Source organism: Crocuta crocuta, unplaced genomic scaffold (genome assembly GCF_008692635.1).
Source record: "Crocuta crocuta isolate KB4526 unplaced genomic scaffold, BGI_CrCroc_1.0 scaffold118, whole genome shotgun sequence".
In the NCBI taxonomy this organism is placed as follows: Eukaryota; Metazoa; Chordata; class Mammalia; order Carnivora; family Hyaenidae; genus Crocuta; species Crocuta crocuta.
Window position 1 is genome coordinate 14,269,052 of NW_027551558.1, and position 13,770 is coordinate 14,282,821.

General features: G+C 35.0%; 1 protein-coding gene across 3 annotated transcripts in view; it reads left to right on the forward strand.

Moving 5' to 3' along the window:
* FOXN2 (forkhead box N2) overlaps positions 1-13,770 on the forward strand; it is a 79,557-nt gene that overhangs the window by 51,594 nt on the left and 14,193 nt on the right. For all 3 annotated transcript variants that reach the window (XM_077749155.1, XM_077749154.1, XM_077749156.1), the window contains exons 3-4: positions 10,026-10,150; positions 12,629-12,693. In XM_077749155.1, the coding sequence (XP_077605281.1) occupies positions 10,026-10,150; positions 12,629-12,693 (190 nt within the window). The remainder of the gene's footprint in view (positions 1-10,025; positions 10,151-12,628; positions 12,694-13,770) is intronic.

The window sequence follows — 13,770 nt, forward strand, 5'->3', positions numbered from 1 at the left end:
TGTGTTTTTTTTTTTTTTTGTTTTTTTTTTTTTTTTTTGGAGAGAGAAAGAGTGGGGGGAGGGGCACAGAGAGAGGGAGACACAGAATCTGAAGCAGGCTCCAGGTTCTCAGCTGTCAGCACAGAGCCTGATGAGGGCTCGAACTCATGAACTGCCAGATCATGACCTGAGCCGAAGTTGGATGCCCAACCGACTGAGTCACCCAGGTGCCTCCTTCTATTTGCCTTTTAAAAGTAGTCTCCATCTTGGAGCACCTATGTGACTCAGTCAGTTAAGCGGCCGACTTGATTTTAGCTCATGTCATGATCTCACAGTTCATGAGTTTGAGCCCTGGTTGGGCTGTGTGCTGATACTGCAGAGCCTGCTTGGGATTCATTCTCTCTCTCTCTCTCTCTCTCTCTCTCTCTCTCTCTCTTTCTGCCCCTATGTTGCTTGTGTTGTCTGTCAAAAATAAATAAGCATTTTAAAAATAACAATAAAAGTCTCCATCTTTCTGCTAAAATTTCCCACTAGATCTATAAACACATTTATTATAGAAATGGTGTCTGTCTGATAATTTCAGTATCTCATCTGTCTATGGGTTTGTTTTTGTTGAATGTTTTATCTCCTCTTTGTGTGTTTCCTAATTTGAGTTAAATGTCAAACATTATTTATAAAAGAATGGTAGAGACTGAGGCGAATAATATTTCTATCCAGAAATAGACATACCTCTACTTTTGTTTGATTGTTAGTGTGAAACAGATATTGGTCAATCTTGGTAACAATTGGACTGGGTTTGGGGTTTGTGGTTGTCATAGTTACATTCAGAATACCACAGGCTTCAAATTCATATAGAAATGAATTACTAATACTTTGTGCTTAATGTAAGTCCTGGAGTGTTGAATGATTTTTCTTAGCATTTTTGCTCTACCTTCATCTTTCAGCTTGTGGTACATTTGGGGGCAGGAGGGGAGTTAGATATTTCTCTCTCTGCTCTTGCCCCTCTCATAGCAATTGCTTGTTACTTGGTATGAGGCTCTTGAGGTGGGAACATAAGTTCCTTGATTCTTCTGCTCTAGTTTTAATATTAAGTAGGCTCTGTATGCCTGTGTCTCAAAAGTAGGACTTTCCTTGCTTCCCCTGGGAGCCTACAGTCTCTCATGTACTGAGAGTAAGTAGAGTCTAGAGCTGTACTCATCAGTAGCCGGTTATCTACATGTGACTGGTGGTTGGCATATTGGACAGTACAGATACATGATATTTCTGTCACTGTAGAAAGTTCTGTTGGATAGCACTGTTCCAGAGCTCAGACCAATTTCCTGCTCATTCCTATCATGGTAGATAAACTCTGCCTAGTATCAGTGGGAGGTCCTAGGTACAGGTGAATGACCATTTCCTTTCTCATTGGAAGCATATCTCTGCTTTGTGTCATCTGGGCATGAGCAGATTTCCTGCCCATTACTTAATGACACATGACCATTGCCTAGTGTCAGTAAAGTGTGAGGATAGCTGAGTTTTGTATTTCTCTCCCAGCTTCAGCCATCTTTTGTCTGGCACCAGGATGAGGAGGGTATTTTGCCTCTCTCTCAGGGGAAGACAGCTTTGGTTTCATAGTGGAGCTTTGTCCAGTATGTAGGCAGGTTTTGTGCCTGTCCCACAGTAACACCTCATCTCATCTTGTGCTCATTTAGGGCCTGGAGCATGGATGAGCTTTGCCTGATACTCTTACTCCAGGCTTAAACTTTAGTTGTGTTCTGCACATCCCATCATCATCTCCAAGGGTACCTTTCTTAGGTCTTCCTCTCTGGAGCACTGGATGGAGACTCATAGAAAAATGCTGGCTAGTGGATATCCAAGGATGCTCAATTATCTTGCTAGCTCAAATTTAAGAATTTGTTACAATCAGGGTGCCTGCATGGCTCACTTGGTTAAGTGTCCAACTCAGGTCATGATCTCACAGTTCATGAGATCAAACCCTGCATCAGGCTCCATGCTGTATGTGCAGAGCCTGCTTGGGCTTCTCTCTCTCCCTCTCTTCTCTGCCCCTCCCCTGTTCTCTCATGCTCTCTCTCTTTCTTTCTTAAAATAAGTGAATTTTTAAAAAAGGATTTATTAAAATTTGAGTAGTTTTTTTTTTCTTAATCTTTTGACCACCGCTTTATCTGTGCACTCCCAAAGTTAAAACATTTCATGTGTTCCATCTCTTCTCATAGGACTCTGAGTTCAGTTCTTTCAGTTGTCCTGTAGCCTTAACTCCCTGTTGATCCTGGTGCCACTAGACATGAGTAGCAAGATACTAGGACATATCATCATCTTACAGCTAACTTAAAAGAGGTTTATTAGTTATCTTTTGTAACATATTGCTATCTAACACATCTACTACCTAAAGAATATTTATGAAGACCAACTATGTTTTAGGCCGTTGAAAAAGCCTCAGTAATTTCAAAGGATCAATCTGTCATAGAGAACCCCAGATGAGTCCTACCTTCGGGTATTCATGCCCTTGTAGAGTTCCTGCGAGAAATGAATAGGGTTGGCTTGTGTAACCAAGAGAATATTGTGGAAATGCTGGAGCATGCCTTTGGAGGCTATGTCAGAAACACCACTGTGGCTTCCATCTTGGGCTCTTGGATAAATAGCTATAAGGGAAGCCAGCTGCCATATAAGAACATTTAAGCAGCCTCCTGCCAACAGCAATGTGATTGAACAATCTTGGAAGCAAATTCCCCGAGTTCTCAAACTTTCCTTTCAGATGACTAAAAGTTTTAGAAATGTTGGATATTTTCATTCCAATGTGCATGTTAGATTTTATTTTGAATTGTATCACTAATTGTTTACTAGTTTTAGGCCTATTGTGTTTATACTTAAGGTGGAACATAAGAGGAGAAATGTCTACTAGGTACTTAGAAATATGGTAATGTGGGATTGAAGCTGTAATTTGGAAGTCATCGGCAGTGATTTTCAATAGAAAAATCTAGGGAAAGTATGTTGTAATGGAAGCCAAGGAGGTAAGTTTAAGTGTGAATGAGCAACAATGTCAAATGTTGCAGAAAACTTGAAAATAATTGCTAAGAAGTAATTGAGACAAGTAGCAGCCAACAGATTAGGATTCAAAATATGGTGTGCTGGTAAATGTTGAAGGATTGAGTAGGTGGGAATGTAGGTTCTCTAAATTTTCATAGTATAAATATTTCCATCATGGCCAGTTTCAAGCTACCAATATTATATCATTAAATGTGAAGTTGATGGGAGATGTTTACAGTGAGCAGCACACCACTGTATGTAAAGAACTCATCTAACTGTATGTAAAGAACTCATCTAATTAAATAAGAAAAAGAAAACTAATAGAAAAATGGACAAGAATATGAACAGGCAATTAACAGGAGGAAATATAAATGGCCAATAAACATGCAAAGATGTTCATCTTCACTAGTAATCAGGGACATACAAACTAAAAGAACCCCAAAAGTAGTTTATACCCATTAAAATACAAAAATTTTTGATGTTTCATAGTATCAAATTACGTAAGGGTAGGGGAAATAATATTTTCACACTACTGATGTGAGTGTAAATGAGTATGACCATTTTTGAGAGCAACTTGGCTACAACTATTAAAATTACAAATGTGCATATATTTTGATGTAGTGGATTAAATACTGATTCTTCCCTAGAGTAACATTCATACTTGCAATGAGATGTATGTGATATTCATTATGGTATTGTTTGTAATAAAAGTTGCAAAATAATATGTCCAGTGTAGTTTAAGTTGTGGTAGTGAACAAAAAGGACTTGTTCTTGTCCACAATTTGTAAATGTGTGTAGTATTTCCATAATTAACCTGAGCATTCTTGAATGCTCAGAGAAAGAAAGAAGTTAAGGAACTGAGAACTAGCCAACAAGAAAGCATTACAGAATACAGGGAGAATGTGATAAAGAGAAATAAACCATCTTATGAGATAATAAAGAATATGAGGGTAGAGAAACTGTAATATATTAGGACAAAAATTAGCAAGATATCACAACTGAGGTCAGGGTGGGAGGAAAGGAAGACAGGTGATGGTCTTTTGAGAAATCAATAGCCTGCTTAAATGTCTGAAATTAGGACAGAAAGTGATACATTCAAGTAGGATTGGGAATGCTTGTGGATTTTTTTTTTTTTATGTATGAAATGCTTCCTGAATCTGTTTTTCAAAATGACTGTTTCTCTTCTCTTGCAGAAATCAAATGAGTTAAACTTACTTCCAATAAATGTTGGAATTGAATTTGGCAACCTTGACAGCACTTTTCTGATGAATAAGTCTTATCTATAGATGATAATCTCAAAAAAAAAAAAAAAAAAAAGGAAAGATGGCAAGGTCTGGGCCAAACTACAAAGTGGAAATGATACCTAACCAGCTGTATAGCTGCTGATTAGATTTCCCTCCCTGTCATCCATACCATACTTACTGTTCTCAATAGAGAGATCTAAAAATCTTGGCTTGGTTTTTATCTGCCTCAGTATTTTAAAATAGTAAAAGTTAGATGTGTTTTTTTTGTTTGGTTTGTGTTTCATGTTTTAAATATTTAAATAGATATGTCTTATATCTACTTTCCTAAATTTTTATAAAGCTAAACTAAAATACTGTAACTGGAATTTTAGTTGGGAAACATGAAATTAGAAATTTTGCCTGGTTTAGTACAATTTTAGTCTGTAGATTTGCATAGTGATGACTCGCTACAATAGCTGAATTCCAGGAAGGAAGTCATGCCAACCACTATTAAAGTTCATACTATAAGCTATAAACAAGAGTTATGAATGCACCTGTTAATTAGTTAATTCTTTTTCATTCATTTTTTTAAAAAACCACGAAAAAGGTCGTTGAGGGGAGACTATTAAAATATACAGGGCAAGTACATAAAAACATTTCAGGAATAGTGAATATTGCCTTTTCTCCCAAACCCTTCATTACACCTAACATTTAGATCTTTTTAAAGTTCATTTCTTAGTATATTCCTTATTTCTTCAACACCTTCAGTGGTTCTCTAACAAATAAGTCCAAACGCCTTAGGGTTCCACAGTGCAAAATAGTAAATGAGAGAATGCACGTTTCCTGTTTCCATTGCACAGAAGATTTATTTTGTTATAGGCAAATTTTGTTTAAAATAATCCTTAACATCTGAAATTCTTTATTATTTGTGTTCTAAGCACAGTAATAAAAGGGCAAGGTTTTTAAGTAAGAGTTAGTTTAAAATAAATTCCTCTTTGCTGAAGATCCTAAAACATAATGTTAGCAAATATATAGTTTTATCTCTTGTTACTGATAGTTTGTGAACAGACCCAGTGAAAGGAAATGCTGCCATGGTAACATAAACCAGACTGTTATTTGGAGACCTTACTCAAGATACTTAACTGCCCTGAACTGCAGATTTTCAGTACAGTTCTTCCAATTTACTATTTCAAGGAAATAGCAATTCTACTATGTTCAAAACAATTTGTAATTCTCACAGTTGAATTTGAAACGTAGACTATTGAACAAAACAATTTCTAGGAGTGTAATCTCAGAAATACCAAGATAGAACATGGCTAACATTCTTAACATTATTGTCTTAGTCAATATATGAAAAATAATCCAGACATATCTTTTCTATATGAAACTGAAGTGGGTTGGGGCAAAGGATGTTGTGGGTGTCAGTGTTTTAAAGTTTTATTTCCCTGTCATTGAAACACATTTATCATTTGGGCCAAGTGACTGAAAATGTATCTAATTTAAGAAATTTCATCACTTAATCCAAAAATATATATGTAAAATTTGACTTCCTTTGGAAAACAAATCAAAATTTCAAATACTTAATATATAGTTCATGTGGAATTTTGCTGCTGAAGGCCAGGAATGTTATAGCCTAATAGTATGATATGTTTCTTTCTATACTACAGTATGGTATGACACCCATTGTTTTTCTTTTTCTATGCATTTAGGTTGTTAGGATGTTAAAAACTGCCTTAAACTCATAGCATAGTTTTTCTAAGACCAGAGATATTTTTCCTTCTAAATTTAGTTTATTCCTTGTTCTTTACTACCTTTAATCTCTTACTCAGAACTAATTGATTTTTGTTCTTATTGTTGATTTTTTTAACTCCCTCTTAGAGGTCAAGGAGTAGGAATATACTGTTATTAAACCATATGGGGCACCTGGGTGGCTTAGTCGGTTAAGCGTCCAACTTCAGCTCAGGCCATGATCTCACGGTTTGTGGGTTCAATCCCTGCATCAGGCTCTGTGCTGACAGCTAGCTCAGAGCTTAGAGCCTGTTTCAGATTCTGTATCTCCCTCTCTCTCTGACCCTTCCCTGCTCACACTGTCTCTCTCTGTCTCTCAGAAATAAAAACATTTAAAAAAATAAACCATATAAACTCTTTATGCCAATTTCAGAATAACCCCCAGTAATAAGTATTCACTTATTTTCCAGCTCTGTGTCACTTAATAAATAAATTACCTTATTCGAATCTCCTCACAACTCAGTAAAGAGCTTGTGTTTTTTATTTTATGAATAAAATGAGTAAGAAGACTGACTCTTAGAGATTAAATGTTTTGTCCAATATCACATAGCCAATCAATAAGCAATGATTAGGATCTTAAGTTTTTATACCTATAGAACAGTGTTCGTATATTATGCCATTCTGCTATAATAATTATGACATGATGTTCAGAAGATTGGAGGCCTCAGCAATAGAATAAGAATAATATTATCTTGACAAAGAGTTTGGGACATGGAGACACTCTGGAATTCATCATGTAATGTCTTCAGCTTCATAACAACTTAAATCATATATGGTTTTGTAAAAACTAAAAGGAGCCAGGGAAATAGAACACACATAAATTTTGTTGTTGTCTAAGTAATTGTACATTTAATTGTGAAGTGTAATTCAAATTTTAAGAAACGACCAGTGAAGTAGAAAAGCTGTAATATAAAAACAAAAATTAACAGTCTGAAACTCAATAATCTTCTGAGTTCTAAGGAAGTTTTGTACATCACATGGTGGGAGAAGGGAAGGTTATACCTTATAGTTGATTTTCAACATTTGTCGAGGAAAAAAAATCTTCAGAAATATTTGTTAAAATGTAATGCCAGTACCTAGTAGAATAGAAACACATAAACAAACTTGCATGCTTTTAAATTGGAGGAAAAAGGAGCAATTTTTAAAACTACAAAGAAAAGGGTACCTTGGTGGCTTAGTTGGTTAAGCATCCAACTTTGGCTCAGGTCATGATCTCATGGTCCATGAGTTCAAATCCCGCGTTGGGCTCTGCTGACAGCTCAGAGACTGGAGCTTGCTTCAGATTCTGATGTGTGTCTCTCTCTGCCCACCCCCCCACTCATGCTCTGTCTTTCTCAAAAAGAATAAACATTTTAAAAATTTTACAAAAACTACAAAGAAAATGAACATGTATCAACAGCAGTAGCCAGTGTTTAATGAGTGCTTATCGTCTAATAGTGTTCTAAGCACTTTATGTGAATTAACTCTTACAATACAGTAATTCTTGAAATAGATATTATTCTCTTATATATTTATATCTTGAGCATACTGATACACAGAGAGCATAGACATTTTTCTGACATTTCTCGTAAGTGACAAAACCAGAATTCAAGGAGGCAGAATGACTGCAAGGCTTGCTCTTTTAACCACTGTACAAGTAGTGTTTAGCTCTGGGGAAGTGGGATGAGATTGAATTTGGATCTTCTTGCGTGGCTGTGGAGTTCTGTGTATAGCCTATATGTGGTTGTGGTACATGTATAAGGATATGCTTGTCATCCAGCTTCTGTTCAGGATGTGCAGTTAAAGATGTTCAGCAAAGGAAATAGGAAAGGATAGGGGCGCCTGGGTGTCTGACTTTGGCTCAGGTCATGATCTCGTGGTTTGTGGGTTTAAGCCCTGCATCAAGCTCTGTGCTGATAGCACAGAGCTTGCTTATTCTGTGTCTCCCTCTGTCTTGCCCCTCTTCCACTTGTGCTTTGTTTTTTTCACTCTCTAAAAAATAAAATAAACATTTAAAAAGATGTAGTAAAAGTTTATCCTGAAGGAAGAGTTAGCAGGTGATCTCATGAAAGTCCTTCAATTATTTCCTTTGACTACCTCAACTAGGATGTGTAGTATATTGATGGTTTTTTAGAATACTCTCTTAATTTGTCAGTTCCATTATTTTCCTAATTTTTAGTTATCAATTTATCAATTTTATTTTCATATATTGATATTAAATAACATATAATCCTCCCCTTCCCCAGATATGATAAAACCTTATTTCAGATATTTCAATTTCTTTTGAGAGGGAGAGTGCACATGAGCAGGGGAGGGACAGAGGGAGAATGGCACAGAGCCCAGTACGGGGAGCCCAGTACAGGGCTCCACCTCATAAAACATGAGATAATGACCTGAGCTGAAATCAAGAGTCAGACACCTAACTGACTGAGTCATCCAGGTGCCCCTAAAATTGTAATCTTTAAAAGGAAATTTTATTTTCTTCATGGCCTAATTAATGTTTATAGTTTTTTCCATTAATATTTGGAAGGTGTATCTATAAAAATTCACTAATTACATCAGGTTTTTTTCATAAATGTTTCACAGAACACAAGCTTCCTCAAATATTACCTGAGAGAAGGAGGTTCTGTTTCAGATAACTTAGGTAACCAGAAAACAGGTTAATGATAGCTAGAATATTTAGATCCCTTACCCTGCTAATATGTAGTGTGACCTTCTAAGAAGAAGAGAAGTAAAATGTGCAGCATTTTTCAAACCTATTTGAAGGAATTATCCCATAGCCTGGCCTTTTCTCTGCATGTTAGATAATATTAGTGAGGTTTTTCAGGTATCAGGGCCACCTACCTTCCTATAAACTGGTCCTTCACATTGGGCGAACCATGGATTTCACAAGCCCTTCTTTCAGGCAGCTCCCATTTGAAATTTAGCAGACACTATTGTTTACAGTTTCTTCAGTTTCTAATAATCATACAGACTCCATAATTTTTAGATTCTATTGATATTTTCAGTGGAATCTGGGTTTGTATGCTCATAGCCATATTATCTAAAAGTCCCTCAAATATTGTAACTTAATCCTTTGAGGGAAGGGCTTCCTTCCTCTTCATTATCTTTTGTGTGAGTCTTTTCCCTACCTCAATTGTTGATTTGCCTCCCTGAGGCTTTTGCTTTGCTTTTCATTAAATCGTGTGTGTTTTAAATTTAAATTTTACTTTATTTTTTTTATGCTTATTTTTGAGAAAGAGACAGAGTGCAAGCAAGGGAGGGGCAGAGAGAGAGGGATATACAGAATCCAGGCTCCAGGCTCCAAGCTGTCAGCACAGAGCCTGATGTGGGGCTCAAACTCACAAACCATGAACCAAAGTCGGACACTTAACCTACTGAGACACCCAGGCGCCCCTAAATTTTACTTTAAATGGGAACTTAAACATTATTGTTAATACTGTTAAAAATAAGAATTCTTTTTTTGATGTTTCATCGGATATCATACTGCTTATTACTTTTGGGCAAATGATGCTGCGTAGAAAGCTTAATTTTTTCTTTTCTTTCTGATTTTTCTATAATTACTTCAATTTGTTACATCTTAGCATGTGGAGAACCACGTTATATAGTTCTCCATACTGTTCTGTGTACATTTTGGGGTTGTACCATTCTCACAGACTATGAAGTGATGGGCATGTCCTGTGGCTTTCTATGCCAGGCATTGTGCAGAATCCCTGATTCATAATTTAATCCACAACAGTCCCATGAGGTAGGTAGTGTTATATCCCTACCTTCCAGATGAAGGGATAGTGGCCTGGAGAGATAGAAGTTTAACTTTCCTAAGGTCTAGTAGCAGGTAAATGACAGAGCTGGAGATCTGCCTCTAGGGCTTTTAAACACACAATGCATTTATAGCAAGCTTACTTCAACCTTTGCATTGTACTCACAATGTATTGTAGGGTTTTTTCTCCCCACACATTGAGTAAAAGCATCCAGGCATTGATTGTATAGGTCTTAAATTCAGGTAAATAATTCTTGTGTATTTTATTTTAGGTTAATGGAAAAGGTTCCTTATGGTGTGTTGATCCAGAATATAAACCTAACCTTATGCAGGCACTGAAGAAGCAACCTTTTTCCTCAGCATTAACATTCTACACCCCTCCTGCATCTCCACAAAGGTACAGGATCTTCCATATAAGTGTCAATGGTGACTTGCAAGATTTCATTGTATGAGATGGAAAAACTTAACAAAGTTGTAAGGTTTTTCTGTGGGTTTTTTTTTTTTTATCGTATAGAGAATAATTATTGGGTAAGACATTAACGTAAGGCATTTTCAATTATATCTAATTTGTTTTTAGGAAAAAGGGTATTTGATAGGTAAGAACATAAATTCTGGAAAATACACTCTACTGGGTATGTAAAGAAAGTTATAATATGACTTCAGGTACAGAGGGTTTAAGTTATTTTAGTTGTCTGCAATACTAATGCAGACCAAAGACATGACAAAAGTATATCTAAACTTTCTAAAGTAAAATGATTAACGGTTTGTCATTGTAACATTTTTATATGTATATTTATATTTCTTTTTCTATTTTGTTTGGTTTTCTTTCATAGCACATTTAATATTTTGAAAATTATGTTCAGAATCTCAAATTTTAAAATGTCTGACAAGTAAAATAATGCTTTTGAGTTTTTTTATTCATTTTATTTCTGCTGGTAAATATAATTGTAATGTATTTCCTTGGATTTTGTTTTCAAACTCAGTGACTCCTATTGATCTTACAGCTTTTCCATTTAAGTGAAAGCTGAAAATGATACCTCAAATCTGATTTTGTTTCCTTTTCCTAAAGAATCTATTTTTTTGAATTCTATTATGTACATTCATTTGAACTGAAAATGCCAGATTTTGTTGAGATACTTTTGAGGGTAGTCTTACAATGGTTAATTTGTTTTTTGGAAAATTTTAAAAGCTTTTTAATAAATTACTAAATGGAAAATTTCTAACATACACAAAAGGAGGGGAAAAAGCTATAATAAACTCTCAGCTGCAGCAATTAGACAGTATTTAATGCAATGTTTAATTTCTTAAACTTTTATTAACTTTAAGAGAAGATATTGTACTTGAAATACAGTAAAAAATTAGTAAGGCTAAAGTTGAAACCAGTAATATATTTATATACTTATTGAGAGTTTAAGCTTATTTACTATACTAGTAGATTAGAAAGATTATTGTCACAAAAACTATTGAGTGGTTTGTCTGTATGAAATGTAACCTAGAAAAGAAGTCATCAGAGTTTATTGCCTTGTTTGGGACTTGATATCTTCTTTATTAGTTAATGTTGATACTTGTTTGGAACTTAGAGTCTTTTATTTTTATGAGTTAATGTTGGTGCTTATGAGGTATACTAGTTAAAAAAATTAATTTAGAAACTAATGGTAAGTTCTGCTTTTGGTCATTTATGATGCTTTTTTTTTTTAAGGATTAAATGAGAATATTGACACTCTATATCAGCAGATAGGCACTTTATTGTGCCTTTGATATGTTGCATTTTCATTTTTATATTTTTTAGCTTTATCATATGTTTAGATGTTATATAAAAATTATTCTGTGGCTTATAAACAAGTAGATAAATGAGAGCATAAAGATTATAATTTTTTACTTTAAAACATTACCTTAATATTTTTAGAAACCTTTTCTCTTTTTCATTGTTGGCAAAATGATGGTTCCATCTGATATGCCTTTGTGTAGCTCTTTCAATTGGTATATCAAGGAAGAGAATGAAATAGAGTATATGTAAAACTGTGAGTAGAAAATAGACTTATAGTTTAGTTAGCAAAATAGTTTTTTGTTTTGTGTTGTTTTGTTTTGTTTTTGAGAGAGGGAAAGAGAGCAGAGGAGAGGGGCAGAGGGAGAGAGAAGCAGGCTCCATGCAGGGCCTGGTACGGGGCTCAGTGTCACAACAGTGAGATCTTGACCTGAGCTGAAATCAAGAGTCAGGCACTTAACCAACTGAGCCACTCAGGTACCCCAGGAAAACAGATTTTTTATGCTATCACAAATTCCAAAGAACAGAAATAGTGTGTCCCCAAAATGTTTTAATTTTTGGAATTAAAAAAGCCAAAACTGCTGGTGTTTTTATGAATATAGCAAGTTTAATTTGATATTGATATTTATTAATAAAATCAGGAACTTAGCTGTTTTGCAGCATTACCATACAGTTCTCTTTACACATTTGTTATGCTTTCATTTCTGTGGTAACATCTATATTAATATCATCAAACTTAAGCATCCAATACAAAACCAAATAGTAACTATTATGTATTGTCTATGGTTACAGGCATTTTAATGCATTATTATTATTATTTAATCATCACAGCAACCCTATGTGGGAGGTTTAATTATTCCTATTTTACAGATGAAGAAACTAAGAAATTAATTATTTTGCCTAAGAACATCCAAATAGTTGAGATTTTATCTTGGATCTAATGCTCTTTCTGCTTTGGCAGACTCTTCCTAAACTGAAATAGTATTAGCAAAGAAAACAAGGTAAAAATAGTTTGTGTTTTCTATTGTATAAATTGGTTGTATTTGTGACTAAATTCTATAAAAAGTGAAATAAAGATTTTTATAAGCATATTTGTCTTTATTTTTTTAGTGGCTCTTTATCACCTCACTTCTTAAGCTCTGTACTCAAGCAGAACCAGGTGCGAACCCTCAAAGGTATGTGTAAAACATTTTAATTTTTTTTTATATATTTATTTATTTTTGAGAGACATAGTGAGACAGAGCATGAGCGAGGGAGGGGCAGAGAGAGAAGGAGACATAGAATCTGAAGCAGGCTCCAGACTCTGAGCAAGTGTTCAGCACAGAGCCTGATGTGGGGCTCGAGCCCACAAACTGTGAGATCATGACCTGAGTCAAAGTCGGACACTTAACCAACTGAGCTACCCAGGCGCCCCAAGAACATTATTTTAAATCATAAGAGCTCAAGTCAAAAATTAGGATTTTTTTGTTTATTTAATTTTTTTCTAATCATAAAAGTATTATATGCTTGTGAAAGATTTGGAAAATAAAAACACTTATAAAAAAGAAACTAAAACTTACTCTTTATTTTGTTGTCAACATTTTGTTTTAATTTCTTTGGTTCTTTATAAGCCCTTATACTTGAGTATATATGCATGCACACACATACACACTTTTTCTCCAAATGCTTGGCTTATACTTTGTATACTGTTGTATATCTCTTTTTTTCATTTCCTTTTATGTATATTTTTTTCTTGAAAATAGGAAAATATTTCACTGGGTGCCTGGGTGTCTCCATCAATTAAGTGTCTGACTTTGGCTCATGATCTCTAGGTCCATGGGTTTGAATCCTGCGTTGGGCTCTGTGCTGACAGCTCAGAGCCTAGAGCCTGCTTCAGATTCTGTGTCTCCCTCTCTCTGCTTCTCCCCTGCTCTCTCTCTCTCTCTCAAAATATAAACGTTAAAAAACAGAAAATAGGAAAGTATTTCATAGTCATACTATCAGTAGAAAGTTCTCTTTTCAAGGCTCTCTTAGACTACAAAACAGGTTGGCAAACTATGGCCTTTGGGCCTTACCTGGCCCACCACCTATTTTTTGTATAACTTGTGAGTTTATATTTGTAAATAGCTGAAAAATAATAAAAATAATATTTCAAGGCATACAAAAATATGCTCCAAGAGCAGAGTTAAGTAGTTGCAGCAGAGATCTCTGTATTGTATCCTTGGCTTTTCCTCTTTGCTGGCAAAACCTAAATTACTTACTTACTGACCCTT